The following is a 16,889-nucleotide window of genomic DNA, read 5'->3' as shown; positions in this document are numbered from 1 at the left end:
CTTTTCTATAGTAAAATGTCTAAAATTATTCGGAAATGTTTACTTTACATAAAGAAAAAAAACATACCACTATGTATGACTTGCCCAATAATGTTTGACTAAATTCTGACCACAAAAATAAACAAAAAGTGTCAAATTATTTCATAACTTGTACAGTTCGGTTTGCTATATTTTTTTGAAATTAACTTGCCAATTTCAGCTCACAACAAATAACGTTAAGTCCTTATTTATACTTCTCCACAGAATTGTCAAAAACGTGTTCTGAATTTTCAAGTAAGTGATAAAAAGAAATGCTAATTCCAGTTTTTGCTAAGCTTTGACGCAATGCTAACTCATAGCTATAGGCTAACCTTAAAAAACATACTGCATACTTGACTAAATCCAACTCATTGTTCAATAAAACAAATCTTGTTACGAAATTGTCCAGAAATAAAAAACAAAACCTAGCATTGCGCTAAATGTCTGTCTTGCTAACTTTTCCACCAAATCTAGTGAACTGAACTGTAGCGTTTAGTGTCAACGTGAATGATTAGTTACCAGACACAATCAAGCTAACGTCACCAAACCATGCGTGGGATCGCTAGCTTTAAAAAAAAAAAAAGGGTCAAGGTCACACGCGGGTTTTGTAAGCACATCCACATAAAAAGGCCAAAACATTAGCATCGTGTTAGTCGTTAGCGGCGTCACTCACGTCCACCAAAAAAAACACAAAAACACACAAACAGCAAAGAAAGTCACCTCTTGTGTTCCTGCGCTCGCGAGCCAAAAAAGACTCTTTGAAAAAGAATCCGTGAAGAAAAAGAAGAAGAAAGAAGAGAAAGAAACACAACACGTTAAAAACGGCAAAGGTCAAAGCTTTGCTAGCTAACCAAGCTAGCAGCCAGAAATCTCTCCCTAGACATAACAAGGGCATTTTTTCCAAACGAGCTCGTTAGCGTGCGAGAAAGAAAATGGCAACTCGGCCAAGCACATGACAACAACAACAAAAACAACAACAACCATAACAACTAGAATAAAAATGGTACCTTCTCTTTCCACCGTGTCAAGCACCGAGTTGACAAAGTGGAGGACAGTCACGATGGAGGCTTGTCAAGAGGAGACATGAGCGAGTGTTAGCAAAAAAGCTAGCAGAAAAACCACCTGGTGCTAATGCTAACACAGAATGCTGGGGTTGCTAACAATGGCACGAAGGCTCGGGATGAATTTATGAGGGTAAATATTGGCAAAACTGGGATGAAAACCACGAGGCGCTAATGCTAACAATGGCAAGACGGCTGGGATGAATTATTGATGAAAAATATGAGCAAAACTAGCAGAAAAAACATGTAGCGCTAATGCTAACAAAGAATGTTGTTTACACTGTGGGCTTAAGAAATAACTGTAAATGTTTTGCTTTAAAAAATATATTAAATTTAACAAATTATTTTAATAAACATTACTGCTGTTTCTTTAAATATGATGTAATCATAAAATATATATATATAAATATATATGCTGGAGTGGATGATTGGACGCTAATTGACGTCAATGATGACTTAAAAAAATCAGCTTTTTAATTATTTTTTTTAATGGTAAAAATAATTTTTGGTGGTGAATATCAGTCAAGAAAAATATCCAAAAATTATGACTGACCAGTCGCATATAAATATATATAAATATTATTATAAAAAGCTGATTTTTTTCTTGTATTGGGTGAAAAAAATGGGGAGTTTTGGCTGAATACCATTGTTCGTTCCTTGACGTTGGCTTTAACACACAAAAAACATGCTTTTAATTAAATAATAAGTCTACGATAATTAAAAAATAATAATAATAATAAAGATGGGGAAGGGAGAAAAGCAAGACGTCATGCAACGGATGTTCTGGTTGCGTTCTGGCCTGGAAATGATTTCCAAAACTTAAGCGACTTACGGGACTTTCTTTTTTTTTTTGCATTTAAAAGCGCGTTCTGGACCTGTGGGCAGATTTGATCCAAATGGGAGCTGAAGCCCGCAGCAAGAAAAAGAGTTGGAAAATAATAAAAAGAAAATAAAAGAAAACAAAAGATCCGGAAAAGAGAAGCCAGAAAGTTAGCCAAAGGACGCGGCGGACAAAAAAGACGGTTAAGAAGAGACGTACCATTGTCGTCGCACGATTCCGACTGGAAGGAGCTGAGCGACTGGACTTCTGACATGCTCCCCCTGGTGTTGAAGGGGTGACTTGCACTCTCCTCCACTGGTTTCTTGGTTACGCAATCCAAGTCCACAACTTTGGCTAGAGTGGGAGGAGGCAGAGTTAGATATTAAAAATGAGTCCAACTACATTTATCATATGCAAAGTAAAAAAATATTCAGATTTTTTTTCCAAATTGTCAAAAAATATGCTTATTTTTTGGTTATAAAAAAAGAAACAAAAAAATTTATTAAAAGATGTCATTACTATGGAGTTGAAGAGGATCATTTGACTTACTTGACTTATATTTTTAAAACTTTTTTGCATTTTATGTAGATTCAGACATTTAAAATAATAAATTTAAATGAATAGAAAAATAAAAGCAGAGAATAAAAATATGGTCCATTTAGATTTAAAAGGGCTTCACTTTCCTATGTATATTGTTATTTTATTTTTATTTAAGAATATTTAATTAATATATCGGTGAGATAATAATAAAATAGTATAATGATAAAATAGTATAATGATAAAAAAATGAAGGAAACCTAAATAAAGTAGAAAAAAGGGTAGAATATTTAAATAATAAAGCCCATTTTCTCCATTCACTTTCCTTGGAAATACAATAAAGAAACTGAGAATAATTCAAAAGGAGGCCATTTTTTTTCACTCACCATCATAGTCGTAATCCCAGCTAGGCTTCCGGATGGAATCGCTATCCGAGGCCGAGTTGGAGGGCGGCGGTGGCGGCAGATTGGGCGCCACGCTGCAAACGGCCACCGTCTTGCGATGTCCGTGCGCCGCGTCCGGGTTGAACGTGCTGAACTCGGGGTGCTCCGGAATGGCCGACCCCTCGAACGAGTTGCGGTCCAGGTTGTTGCGAGAGTCGCTGGGCACGCTGGGCGTGTACGAAATGGGCCTGACGGGCACCTGCGGCGGCACGTCCGAGTAGACGTTCTTGTTGAACTTGGCGTCCAAGTACGGCCTCTGTAGGAAGGAGTGGGGCGGCGGGCTCCGCCCCTGGACGCCGCCCCCCTCGGACCGCCCCTTCCCGCGGCACGCCTTCTTGCGCAGGACCACGAAGAAGAGCGCCAGGATGAAGATGCTGGAGACGAAGACTACGATGCCCACCGCCTCCTCGGGTCCGATGTTCCAGGCGGTGGAGATCAGGCCGTCGCGGATTTCCGCCGCCGGCTCGCAGGCGGGGCCGGCGAAGCCCGCCGAGCAGTCACACTCGTACGAGCCGTACGTGTTGCGGCAGCGGCCGCCGGCGCCGCACGGGTTCTTGGTGCATTCGTCTATGTCGCCCAGGCACCTGAGGTGGGGAAAATAAAATGAGCGGCGGCCATATTGGAAGGGTCAAATTTAATGCATTATCATCAAAATTAAGTCATATAGCTATACTTTAAATTAATAAAAAGACAATTTTGACTAGAAGTTAACATTTTTCATTAATACAATTAAAATGAAGACACATATACCTTAAATTAAAAAAAATAACAATTTGACAAGGAAAAGTTACATTTTTTCCATAACAACAACAACTATGTACAGTAGTGAAAAGGGCTTTCACGGCAAGGGCGGCCATATTGGCAGGGTCAAATTCAATGCATTGGCATCGAAATGGGGTCATAACTATAACTTAAATTAATAAAAAAAAGACAATTTTGATCAGAAAAAGTTTCATTTTTCCCCAACTACAATTAAAATTAAGTCCTATCTACCTTAAATTAAAATAATAATAATAATTTGACAAGGGAAAGTTAATTTTTTTTTCATAACTACAATAGAGCCAGGGCGGCCATTTTGGCATGGTCAAATTCAATGAATTGGCATTAAAATGAAGTCATATGACTTTAAAAAGTTACATATTTGGTCATTTAACAACGGTAGCTCACCTGTCTCCTTGGAAACCGTCTTGGCACTCGCACACCGGCCCGTCCAGACTATCGATGCACTTGCCGTTGTTTTTACACGGATTGTCCGTGCAAAATGGACCCAGCTGGCACCTGTCGACCAAACGCAAAAAATGTTAAAGTGTCCTCTGGTCGTCTTTGGCAAGAGAAAAAGGCCCTTGAAAGCGGGCGGCCGTCCCAATGTCCTCACCTCAGTCCCGAGTATTGTCCTCTGCATTGGCAGTAGAATTCGTCCCCCCGGGGGACGCAGGTGCCCCCGTACAGGCACGGGTTGGAGGCGCAGGGGCTCAGCTCGCAGTGGACGCCCGCAAAAGGGGCGGGACATTTGCAAACGTAGCCTGGAGAAAAGAAAAAAAGAGATGAGTCATTATTTCAAGAACTTTGGATTTGGATTACACTGACTAAAAATAGACTAAAAATTTACTAAAATCGACTAAAAATCGACTAAAAATCGACTAAAAATTGACTACAAATTGACTAAAAATTGCCTAAAAAATGACTAAAAATTGACTAAAAATTGATGAGTTAAGAACCAAACGAGGGGAAATATAAATAAATACATAAAAAGGGGTCCACATACCTCCACCAGGCCTGGCATTGCAAACACCGCCATTGGCGCAGGGGTTGGCGGCGCAGGTCCCCGGCGGCGAGAGAGCGCAGCCGGGCGTTACGTCCTCCATCGCCTCCACCACGGCGTGTGCCGGCCTCGCCTGCGTGTTGAGCGGCAGCTCCAGCCCATTGAGCGCCATGGCCTCCAGGCAGCCGCGGAAGCCCTCGGCGCCGGGCGGCTCGCGACCCGGCCGGGCGGCGTGACGCCGCGCATGGCCACCAAAGTAGAGGCTGTCGTCCAGGTTGAGGGTGCGCAGGTTGCCCGGCGCCTTGCCCGAGGCGGCGTGGACGCCGTCCAGCACCAACTTGGCGTAGTTGCCGTCCACTTCCAGGGAGACGGAGTGCCACTCGCCGTCGTTGACCGCCGCGCTGTGGACCGACACCAGGCCGGGACCGCTGCCGCAGTCGAAAAGGTACTGAAGGCGACCGTTCACGATCTGAAGAAAAAGAGAGGACGCTGTCAAATATTTTGTCGACGATGACCAAAACGTAATGTAATTCCCCAGGCTAAATAGTGGGAGTGGCTATTGATTTCATAATCTTTACAAATTGACATATGTATGTTCATTCAAATGATTCATTAATATGTACTGTCCCTTTAATAAATAAATAAAACTGAACGTTTTTAAATCATTTAGAACATAGCATTGAGTTTCTGAATCAAAAGTTGTGGTGAGTTCAAATGTCGAGCTGAAAACCCAAATTTTCAGCATTTAATCATTTTCATTGTAAATTGATGAATAAAAAATCATGCATTATTTATTTTTTGGGTAGGAAATGTTCTTAGTTTTAGTAAAATATCCTTATTTAGTAGTTTAGTAAAGACTGGCATCATAAAATACGGAAGAATTGTCCTAATTGGCAGCTTTGAGGAGTGTTGTTGTGTTGAGTTCTGTGTTTTGCGAGCTGTCCTTAAATGCACCACTGTGTATTTGGCTGCTAAGACTAGAACGAGACTTTAAATTGGGTTTTTTTTTCCTACAGGGCGTGGACAAGAGCTCTTTGCCCCACCCCCGGCGCAGAAACAACTTTTCCCAGCCGACCCTCCCGTGGCCAAAGCGTTTTTTTTTTGGAGCGTACCTCCAGAATGCTGTAGTCGGTCCCTTTTGCGAACATAACGGTGGCGTGCGGCGAGAAGGTGCGCAGGCGGAGGGATAGCTTCATCTGCTCCTTGTTGTCGTTTTCCAGGAGGTGGTACTTGACGTAGCTGTTGCCGCTAAACGTCAACGAGTGTCCGTCTGAGAAAAAATAATAAGGATAAAGTCCACTTTTGTACCAAAAAGTTCATAAATTATAACATTGTGTTTCAAGGCTGTCACGTTTAGGGTGAACGGATGTGTTTCCCTAGCGTGGGTGACCCAGCTGTTTGTAATTGGCTCGTTAATGTGTCCACCCTCCCCCCGCTAAGTGTGGATTTTTGGTCAATTTAAATCACGAGTCAAAGTGGTGACCCGAGGGCCAAATCTGGCTTGCCGCATCATTTTGTGTGGCCCAGGAAAGTCAATAATGAGAGGCCACTTTCTGTTTTAGGATCAAATTCTGATTTTTTACCCCTTTTAAATCAATCATTGTCATTTTATATTCATTTATTCAGTTTTTAGTTCAAAAATAATTTTGTAAAATGTAAAAATATATTAAAAAAGCTCAAATAAACATTGTTTTAGCTCTATAAAAAACTGAATATTCAGGGATTTTAATCCGGTTCTTTTAATCCATTTACAAAAAAAAAATCTAAATATTATATCTAAAATGGTCCACATGAAATCAAGTTGACGTTAAAGCGGCCCAATAACCAACCCCGATTTAAATGAATTAGAGAGTTGGGGTGTCTCACCTGAACATTTGTTTTTGTGTCCTTGAGGACAGACGCAGGTGTACTTGGCGTCCGATCGCTCGTCGGCCTGGCAGTGTGTGCCTTCCGGGCAGGGGCTAGCATCGCACACGTTGTTCAGCGCGGGACATTCGGCGCCTGCGACAGATGGCCAACGAGTGTTTACAGAAAAAATGGAGCCGCGCGCTAATATTTTGTAGAAAGGTTAGCATGTCCCTCCCACTTAGTACCTCGGCACTGGCATGTGGCGCGGCGAAGGTGGCGGGGAGCCACGAAGCTGAGGCGCGCCGTGCTGTAGGTGGACACGGCGGCGCCGTCCAGCCAGACTTCTTCGTCGCAAAAGCGCAGCGGGCAGTCGGCGCCGGCGCAAAGTTTCTGGAAGACGCGCAGGATTCGAACGCCCGTCATTTCTTCCATGGCGCTCGCCGAAGAGTTCAGCTTGCGGAACACCACCTAAAAAAAACAGTTTGTTTTATTCATGGGGAAAAAACTGGCAAAATGAATTATGAATAGCAATTGAAATTTTAGGAAGTGAATTAACAAATGTATTGGGAAAAAATGAATGGAATTATATTGCATGAAGTTGAATAATAAAAAAGTAATAATAAATATTAATCAATAAAAAATATTGCATGAAAATTCCAAAGTTCAATGAAAGTCATGCTGAGAATACTTTTGTTGTTGTTATTTTCAAATAATTAATATTGTGAATATTAATAAAACATTCTTTAAATATTTTTGTTAATAAAATAATGCAAAAAATATATTTTCCCTCAAAATATATTTTTTGTTAAATATGGATGTGTAAATACAACAAGAAATTGTCAAATTCAACCTTTTTTAGGCAAATTTACACAAGTGCGGCTTATATGCGAAAAAATACGGTAATAAGAATAATAAAAAAACGGAAAACGGCATCAAAAATTAAATTTTTGACATTTTTTTTAAAATTTGGACTGACCTCGTGAGGACTGCCGGCTCTCTCGATGGCCAGCAGGACGTCCAAGTCGGCGGCGCGTTCTGACGACGGCTGCAAGCTAAGCAGCTGCACGTCGTTCCTTCGCAGTCCGGCCACGTTCCTCAACGCCCTCTGGAAATCTCGCCAATGGTCGCCCACAAACTCCTCGGGCGCCACGTTGGCCAGCCGAACGGCCAGCGAATTGTCCAGCGCCCGTCGGGCGGCCCGCCGCACGTGCACGTTGACGGGCGCCGTGGCCCAGAAGCGCCCGTCCGTCACCGTCACGTTGAGCGCGTAGTGGCCGGCGTCCAGCGGACGAAGGGCGATCACTTTCCCGTCCGAGGGAGACACGGCGAAGGCCGGCGGCGAGGGCGGGGCCAGCCCGTAACGTAGCGTGTCGTACACGTCCTGGTCGGTGGCGTGGATCTTGCCCAGAACGCCGCCGCCGTATTCCTCGCCCGCCGTGGACACCAAGATGTCCAGCGGGAGGACGGCCGGCGGGTACACGCTCTCTTCGATCACGCGCACGCCGATGAAGGCGCCCGAGTCAAGTGGCGGCTCGCCACTGTCCGAAACCTGTCGGGGAGATTAGAATTGTCGTAAATGGATGCTAGCAAATGAAGTTAGCATTAAGCTAAGTTTAGCGGATTCAGGTCAGATGAATCACCCAAAAAAATTTCAAATAACACACGATTAATTGAATTTACCAATTTGTTAACTCTAAATTAGTAATCCTATTTTCTTCATCTCGAATTAATTATATTAATTAAGGCTTTAAAAAAAACATTATTTAAGTTGTTGTTTACTATCAAATAACAGTTTTTTACTCAAATTAATCCTCAAATCATTTTATTTCTACTTTTTTCGTACTTCGCCCATCACAAAATAATAAAATTATAAAAATTTAAAAATGTTACTAGTGTTTTTAAAAGAATGTAAAATAAAACAATACTTAAAAGAAATTAATATTAACAATTAAGTGGCCAATAAAAGCAACAATGAGCCTTTAAATGGTTCATAAATTATTAAATAGCTGTCGAATAATAGAATAATGGCAGAAAAAACATAATATAATGTTTTATTTTCTTAATCCAATGTTAATTGTCTTGGGAAAAAATGAGCTTTTGCCCTTTAGAGCATTCTATATTATCTACTGTTTATCCACCAGAGGGCACTGTTGCTATCCTATCTAAAAAGCGCCTCCCCATAAAATTTCCATCCGCAGATGGTCAAACAGCCCCGTTGGATGCAAAAAAATGGCTGAGTCAACCACATCAACCCTTCATTTTTATCATCTAGTCCCTTAATGCACGCCATTGTGCCCCCCCCAATAAATATGATGTTTTAAAAGTAAGATTCTCCCCAATAAAGACATCCTGTAAGACCAAAATTCCCAAAGGCGGAGTTTGAAAGACACAAACCTGAACTCGGAGCAGGTAATGTTCTCGCTCTTTCTTGCTCAGCGGCGCCGCCAACAGCAACGCGCCGCTGGCGTCGATGCGGAAGGCGGAGCCAGCGTTGCCGTCGGCGATGGCAAAGGCGAAGGGAGGCCCGTTGTGGGAGGCGTCCCGGTCGGACACTTGAAGTTGGAGGACGCTGGTTCCCGGGGCTTGGTTCTCCTGCGGGTCACAAAAAATAACCTCAAAATTGGACTCACGCGGGGGTGCCGGAGTCCAGTTCAGATCTCTTACCTGCACGATGATGCTGTAGTTGGCCTGCGAGAAGAGCGGCGGGTTGTCGTTGACGTCGGAGATGTCCACGTTGACCACAACGCTGGCGGATAGCGGCGGCGTGCCGTTATCCACGGCTAGAAGCGTTAGCGTGTAGCCGGAGGTCTGGGAAGAAAGATGTTGTTTTGGTTTGGGGGTCTTTTTCTGGGCGTATGGCGTCGTATTCAAGGGATAGGGAACCCACCTGCTCGCGGTCCAGGTGGCGAGCTACTTTGAGATGACCGTGCAGGGGGTCCACCACGAAGGGGGTCCCGCTGTTGCCGTCGGCGATGGCGTAGCGTACGCGGCTGTACGATGGGCTGTCCGCATCCTCCGCTGTTACCTGGTTTTTCAAAGGGGGAGACTCAAGATTGGTCTTGTTGGAATGGAAACATTGATGTCCACAAAAAAAAAAAAAAAAACGATAATGCCCCCAGTGGTGAGAAAAAGAATGGCATTATTATTCCTTTACGAGTTAAAAAAAATGTTTTCAGTTGGATATATTTTCTTTATATCCCCAAATATCATTTACTATCTAAATATAATAAAATCTATAGTACCAAAATCATTTTTTTTTGCTAACATTAGCTTTTCTTCCATTTTGTAGCGCCTAACATAAATAACACGCCAATAATTTTCCATTTTCCCGGCATGTTTGGCACCGAAGCTCCGCCCCCCGGCCCCGCCTACTCACCGTCAAGACGGTCCTCCCCGGCTCGGCGTCCTCGCCCACCACGGCGGAGTAGACGCGCTGTCCAAAGACGGGCTGGTTATCGTTGACGTCGGTGACGTTGATGCTGACGGTGGCCGTGTCGGCGAGGGGCGGCGAGCCCCCGTCCGTGGCCTCTACCGTCAAGTAGTACTCGGGGGACGTCTCGTAGTCCAGCGGCGCAATCACAAAGATGTCGCCTGATGGAAAAATATATATGGATTTTAGAATATATTGACATAAGTCTTCCCTAAGCTAATGCTAGCCAAGTTAGCCGCTCTCACTCACCCGTAGCGGCGTCCACGGCGAAGGCCCCGTGCTCGTTCCCGCCGACGATGGCGTATCGGATCTCGCCGTCGGCGTCCGGGTCCCGGCTGGCCGCCCGTACGCGCAGCACGTGCCCGCCGGCGAAGGCGTCCTCGGCCACGGCGGCGGCGTACTCGCGCCGCTCGAAGACGGGCGGGTTGTCGTTGATGTCCAGCACGGAGATCAGCACCCGGCAGGTGGCCCGGAGGCGGGGCTCCCCGCGGTCGACGGCGCGAGCCTCCAGTTCGTAAAGGGCTTTGGCCTCGCGGTCCAACGGCTTAGCCAAGCTGAGCACGCCGCTGTTCTCGTCGATGGCGAACCAGCCGTCGGCCGAGTCCGACAGCGAGTAGGAAACTTCGCCGTTCGGGCCTGAAATGACAGTTAAGAAGTCAGGGGTGATCATTTATATGTCAAATCCCACAAAGGAGATAGCTGGCCTATGTATTTTCCAGACTATAAGTCGTACTCCATTTGTTTTTTTCATAAATTTTATTTTATTCATTTTTTTTAAAGGAGGTGGCCACACCCACAGTATTTTCCGGACTATAAGGCGCACTTTGTTTTTTTAAAAATAATATAGATTTTTTTTTTTAATAGATAGGTGACCCTATCTGGTCTACATTAACCACGATAATTGAGGGATTAATGTATTTTATTTTCTAGCTTTTTGCGGGTTTTCTCTGGGTACTCCAATTTCCTCCCACATCCCAAAAACATGCAACATAGGCTAGTTAGTTAAAATCTGTGATTAAATGTCCCTTGTCTCCACGTGCCCTGTGATTGGCTGGCCCCAGCGTATGCCCAATGTCAGCTGGGATAGGCTCCAGCACCCCCCATGACCCATCAAGAAGAAATGAAGGTTTTACCGCTGTCGGTGTCGTCGGCTTGCAGCTTGGCCACGAAGGTCCCCGTCTGAGTGTTTTCGAAGACGGTGAAGGCGTACGGGTCGGCGGCGAACACGGGGGCGTTGTCGTTGACGTCGCGCACTGTCACGTGAACGTCGGCCTCGCAGAAGCGACCGCCGCCGTCCACCGCGCGCACTTTAAAGCGGTGCTCCTCGCGCTCTTCACGGTCCAGAGGTTTTAAAGTCTTAAGCTCGCCTGCAAAATCAACAAGAACTTTAACAGTAAAGTCTGTCCCAAGATGGCGTCCATTAGCTAACATTTGGCTTACCGGTCTCGGGGTCAATGAGGAAAAGTTCCGATCCGGCTCCGTGGAGCTCGTAGGAGATTTGCGCGTTGGAGCGGATGTCGGCGTCGCTGGCCGACACTTGCAAGACCAGACGATTGGACGCCGAGTTCTCGGGAACGCTTTCGCTGTACAAAGACTGGAAACAAAAAAAAACATGTTTTCAAGTAGCCGTTTTTTTAAATCAAGCTAACGAGGACTTGGTTACCTTTTGGCAAACGGGGCTGTTGTCGTTTGCGTCCAGGACTTTGACCTCCACCACGGCTTTGGCGGTGAACGTGCCGTCGCTGGCCGTCACGTTGAGCAGGTAATAGTCGGTGGTCTCGCGGTCCAGGGGCTTCCGGACCAACACTTTCCATTCGTTCTGGACTTGCTCCACGGCGAACTGGCCTAGCGGGTCGCCACCTAAAAAAGCACGCCAAAAAAATAGCTAAGTACTCGCAGATAATTTAACAGTGGACGGAATTCAAAGTGCAATCAGCAAAATAAAGAAAATTAATCAAAACATAATGATGCTAAAGTATAAAAATGAAAGTGTAAAATGCCAAAAAGGGGCTAATTTTAAGTCATAGTTGCTGCTACTTTTAATTTTCCGATGTTTAAATAAAAAAACAGTTAATTTTCTTTGGTTAGATCATGTATACAATATACAATATAAAGTAATACATGCATATTAGTTAGAATAAAAAGTATCAAGTTTGGATATTAAAAAAAAAAACAGCAAGTACAGTAATCCCTCAAATATCACGGTTGATGTAGACCAAAAAGTTATAACTTTTTAAAAAATATATTAATTTTTCTTCATTGCTTCTGCTTACAAGTTTCACATTTTTATGAACTAAAAAAAAACAAAAAATCCATAATTAACGGGAAAAATGTGAATTCTGGATAAGTAAAGACACGCTAATCGAGGGATTACTGTATTTACTCTTTTTGCTCTTTTGTTATGAAGATAATATGTACTGTTTCTTTAAATAGAAAGGAATAGAGAAAAAAATCCCCTTCAATTGAAAACATTTCTATTGCCCATTTTAACATTTTTAAATATGAAAAGTTAGAAAATATTAGCCAAACTCACCCGTAATGAAGTAGCTGACTTGTCGGTTAATCTCCTCCGAGTCTCCATCGCTGGTGGCCAAGATGGCGATGACGCCGCTGGGCGGGGGGTCGTCCTCGCTGACCGTTCCCTTGTACACCTCGGCCGTGAAGCGCGGCGGGTTATCGTTGACGTCGGCCACCGTCACCTCCACCCGCGTGGCGCCCGTCCGCCGCATCTTCTCGCCCCGGTCGACGGCCAAGACCGCCACGCTGTAGTGGGCGCGCTTTTCGCGGTCCAATTCCTTCAACGTGCTCAACCAGCCGCTCTCGCCGTCCACGGCGAAGAGTTCGCCCACCTCTGGCGGGTTCTTTTCGCCATCCAGGCTGTAGCGCACGTGGCCGTCAGCGCCAGAATCCGGGTCGGAAGCCCGGACGCGGATTACCCGCGTCCCGGCAGGGAGGTTCTCCGCCGCTGTGGCTTGGTAAGGGTCCGACTCGAAAACCGGGTCGTTGTCGTTCAGGTCTTTGACTTGGACGTTGATGTCTACGGACGTTGCCACCTGGTGGCCTTCGTGAAGGCCTTGTGCTCGTAGGGTTAGCTGATACCACTTGGTGGTTTCGTGGTCTAAGGTTTTTTGGAGTCTTAAGACGCCCGTGTCTGGATCTACGGCGAAAACCTGGTCCCGATTGCTTTCCGGGGTGTTGCCATTCACCAGGGCGTAGGTCAGGGGGAGTCGGCTTTCGGCACGGATGGCGGCGATCTCCGCCCCCACGGGGAGGTCTTCCGCCAGGGCGTAGCGGTAGTGGGGCTCGCCAAACTTGGGGACGGGGGTGTCGGGCGCCACTACAGAAACGTAGGCCCGGACTAGGGAGTGTCTGGGCGGGGTTCCGGTGTCCTGACCCCGCACGGCGAAGACGTAGACTTGACCTTCAAGTCCGACTAGGCTCTCTTTGGTGGAGAGCACGCCGGTTGTGGGGTGGATTTCAAAGTTCTCCGCCACGTTCTCCGTCTCGGCTTCCAGGGAGTAGACCACGTCGGCGTTGCTGCCCTCGTCGGCGTCCGTGGCGGCGACTTCGAGCACCCAGGTGCCGCGAGGGGCGTCGGACGCCACGGCGGCCTTGTACTCGGCCGCCCGGAACTGCGGCGCGTTGTCGTTGACGTCGGTGAGGACCACGTTGACCGTGCAGAAGCCCACCTTGCCGCCGCCGTCACGGGCCTCCAGGAAGACGGGGATGACCTTGTCGGCGCCGCCGTCGCGGTCCAGGATCTCCGAGGTGGTGACACGGCCAGTCTGGTCCACGGAGAACTTGTCCTTGGCGGCGTCGTTGACGATGCGGTAGTCCAGTTTCCCGTAAAGGCCTTCGTCGTCGTCCGTGGCGCGGGCTTCGGCCACTGACGTTCCCACGGGGGAGTTTTCCACAAGTTCCACCACGTATTCCGTCTGAGAAAAGGCGGGGGCGTGGAAGTTGGCGCCCGTCACGGCCACCTCCACCGCCGCCGAGCTCTGGTAGACCCCGTCCGAAACCGAAACGTTGAGGCGGTAGGTGGGTCGCATTTGGAGGCGGCGATGGTTGGACAGCACTAGCGCCCCCGTGTGTTTGTCCACGGCGAAGCTCTGGTCTTCGTTCCCGGAGACGATGGCGAACTCCAGCTTGTCCGAGTCGGAATCGTCGGCGTCCCACGCCTGGACGCGGGTGACAAAGTGTCCTCGCGGCGCCAACTCGCTGACGCTGGCTTCGTAAACCGGCTGGACGAAAACGGGGGCGTTGTCGTTCAAATCCGTCACGTCCACCGTCAACGTCACTTCGCCGGTCAGGGCGGGGACGCCGCCGTCCACGGCGCGGATCGTCAGTCGGTGGCTCCGGGTTTCCTCGCGATCCAGTGGGCGGGCCGTTGAGACGAGACCGGTATCGCGGTCGACGGCGAAGCCGGCTTGACCCGCCCCTTCCTCTTCCACCAATTGGTAGAAAACTTCCCCGTTGCGCCCGGCGTCCAAGTCCTTGGCTTCCACCTTGAGGACGGAAGTCCCCACGGTAGACGCCTCGGAAACCTCGGCGCGGTACGCCTCGGCGGGAAACTGTGGCGGGTTATCGTTGACGTCACCTAGTATGACATCGGCAAAAACGTCCGATTGCGCCCCCGTCAGGGCGTCGGTGGCCCGGATGACCAAACGGTACGCCGGGTGGGTCTCAAAGTCCAAAGGTTGGGCCACGTGAAGGACGCCCGTGTCAAAGTCCACGGAGAAGCGGCGTAGGGGGTCCCCTTCGGCGAGGGTGTACACCACGCGGGGACCCTCCGAGTCGCCGGCCTGGACGTGGAGGACCGGCGTGTCCACTGGGACGTCTTCCGGGATCTCCGCCTCGTAGAAGGCTTTCTGGAAAACGGGGACGGCACGGTCGGTGGCGGTGATGCGGACTTCTGCTTCGGCGGAGAGCGCCGGACGCCCGCCGTCCGTCGCCACTACCATGAGTAGGAAAATGGCGTCGGGGGAATCCGCCTCAAACGGCTTTTTGACGGTGATTTCTCCGGATGGGTTGATGTCAAAGTGTTCCTGAGGTTCCTTCAGGCGGTAAGTAATTTCGGCGTTTGAACCGTGATCCTGGTCCGCCGCCACCACCCGTCGGACCACCTGACCCACCTCGGCGTCCATCCGAACTAAGGCGTGGTAAGGGAGGTTCAAAAAGACGGGTGCGTTGTCGTTGACGTCCTCCACCGTTATTGTCAGGACGACGTGGGCGGGGTCAACGGACGGGTCCTCCTTGGTGACCTCCACCACCAGGTGGAAGGAGTCTTGGATCTCACGGTCAAAGGTCACCCCGGTAGTGGAGACCGCCCCCGACGTACGTCCAATTTGGAAATGCTGGTCCGGGTTGAGGATTCGGTAGAAAAGAGGCTCGTTGAGGCGATTGGCCGCCACCGCGATGACTTCCACCGTGGTTTTTTCCGTCAAGTTCTCGGGGACGGACGCCCGGTAGGATTCCCGGGTGAACTGAGCCCGCCCATTTTCTTTGTTCTCCCTCAGCTGGACGTTGACGGCGGCCACGGCGGCGAACCTCCCGTCGGAAACCCGCACTTTCAGTTCGTAGCGGCTCCTCAACTGAGTCACATTACGGATGGAAACCACGCCCGTTTCGGCGCCGATTTGGAACTTGTCGCCGATGTTGCCCTCGGCGATGGAATAAAGTAGGCGGGCCCCCGAGTCTCGATCCGAGGCGTCCAACTCCGCCACTCGGACGCCGACGTACGTGGGCAGCGCCACGGCGGCCTCGTAGACGTCTCGGGCGAAAACCGGCGGGCAGTCGTTGACGTCCGCCACCTCCACCGTCACGTTAGCTTCGGTCTCGGCGAAGAGGCGGGGCCGACCCAGGTCGTGGACCCGCACGGCGAAGCGGTAGACGCTCTGGCGTTCGTGATCCAAGGCGCCGGCGACTCGTACGGCGCCGGTGGCCGGGTCCACGGCGAAGTAGTCCAAAGCGGAGGGTTGGACGATCTCGTAGGTTAGCATGGCGTTGCGCTCGCTGTCGGCGTCAAAGGCGCGGACCACCAGGGGCGTCTTTTCTGGGGTGAGGACCACGCTGCCAGTCGGCGCCGATTCGTCCACCAGTCCACGGAATTCCCGTCGGCGGAAAACGGGGGCGTTGTCGTTCTCGTCCCGGACGTGGACGGTCAAACTGGCGTTGCCGGAGAGCCCCGCCATGTTGGTTCCTTCCACTACTAAACGATAGCGGGGCCTGGCCTCGTAATCCAGCTCTTTCCGGGTCACCACCACGCCCGAGTTGGGGTTGACGTCGAAGGCGCCGTCCTCGTTCCCGCTCTTGATTTGGTAGAAGACGGAGGAGCGCCCCACGGCCGCCATAGAGGACACAAACGTCCCCGGGGGTGCCGATTCGCCCACTTCGGCGGAGAAGTCCCTCTCCGGGAACTTGGGGGCGGCATTGTCCGAGACGGTCACCTCCACGCGGACGGCGGTCGAGGCGGAGAGCGGGCGGGCGCCGCCGTCCGTGGCCTTGACGGTGAGTTCGAAGACGCCGCCGCGGCTCAGTTCTTTGGCCACTGTGACGGTCCCCAGGACGGGATCCACGGCGAAGGAATTGGCCACGTTTCCTGCCATAGACAAAGAAAAGGGGGCGGGATTTAACACAGGGTGTCCAAACTAGTAAACAAAAGGCGGCAGGATTTTTACATATAAAGTGTAAAATAATAGGAATAAAAAAAATGGATTAGTGGTTAGTGCATCGGCTTAGCGCTGGGGGTTCTGGGTTCAAATCCAGGTTGGTCCACCCGTGTGGAGTTTGCATGTTCTCGTGGGTTTTCTCCAGGAAATCTGGTTTCCTCCCACACTATAAATTGCCTCTAGCTATGAGTGATTGGTTATTTGTCTCATTGTGCCAAAAGTCAGCTAGGATAGGCTCCAGCACCCCCGTGAACCAGAAAATGAAAAAAAAAGGTTTTTTTTTGGTCTCCAAGCTTCTTGTT

The 16,889-nt window shown here is 48.7% G+C and overlaps 1 protein-coding gene across 1 annotated transcript in view; it reads right to left on the bottom strand.

Annotated features, from left to right (window-relative positions):
• The window catches only part of fat1a (FAT atypical cadherin 1a), a 46,295-nt gene that overhangs the window by 2,105 nt on the left and 27,301 nt on the right, over positions 1-16,889 (bottom strand). The window contains exons 11-29 of the mRNA XM_077719762.1: positions 12,453-16,517; positions 11,583-11,779; positions 11,360-11,513; positions 11,053-11,286; positions 10,169-10,555; positions 9,866-10,080; positions 9,377-9,514; positions 9,154-9,297; positions 8,884-9,081; positions 7,466-8,038; positions 6,735-6,957; positions 6,508-6,642; positions 5,754-5,911; positions 4,645-5,110; positions 4,255-4,402; positions 4,047-4,157; positions 2,823-3,463; positions 2,119-2,253; positions 739-774 (exon numbers count right to left, since the gene is read on the bottom strand). Coding sequence (XP_077575888.1) covers positions 739-774; positions 2,119-2,253; positions 2,823-3,463; positions 4,047-4,157; positions 4,255-4,402; positions 4,645-5,110; positions 5,754-5,911; positions 6,508-6,642; positions 6,735-6,957; positions 7,466-8,038; positions 8,884-9,081; positions 9,154-9,297; positions 9,377-9,514; positions 9,866-10,080; positions 10,169-10,555; positions 11,053-11,286; positions 11,360-11,513; positions 11,583-11,779; positions 12,453-16,517 — 8,358 coding nt within the window. The remainder of the gene's footprint in view (positions 1-738; positions 775-2,118; positions 2,254-2,822; positions 3,464-4,046; positions 4,158-4,254; positions 4,403-4,644; positions 5,111-5,753; positions 5,912-6,507; positions 6,643-6,734; positions 6,958-7,465; positions 8,039-8,883; positions 9,082-9,153; positions 9,298-9,376; positions 9,515-9,865; positions 10,081-10,168; positions 10,556-11,052; positions 11,287-11,359; positions 11,514-11,582; positions 11,780-12,452; positions 16,518-16,889) is intronic.

The sequence above is a fragment of the Stigmatopora nigra genome, chromosome 6 (genome assembly GCF_051989575.1).
Source record: "Stigmatopora nigra isolate UIUO_SnigA chromosome 6, RoL_Snig_1.1, whole genome shotgun sequence".
In the NCBI taxonomy this organism is placed as follows: Eukaryota; Metazoa; Chordata; class Actinopteri; order Syngnathiformes; family Syngnathidae; genus Stigmatopora; species Stigmatopora nigra.
This window is presented reverse-complemented; position numbering and strand designations above follow the sequence as displayed.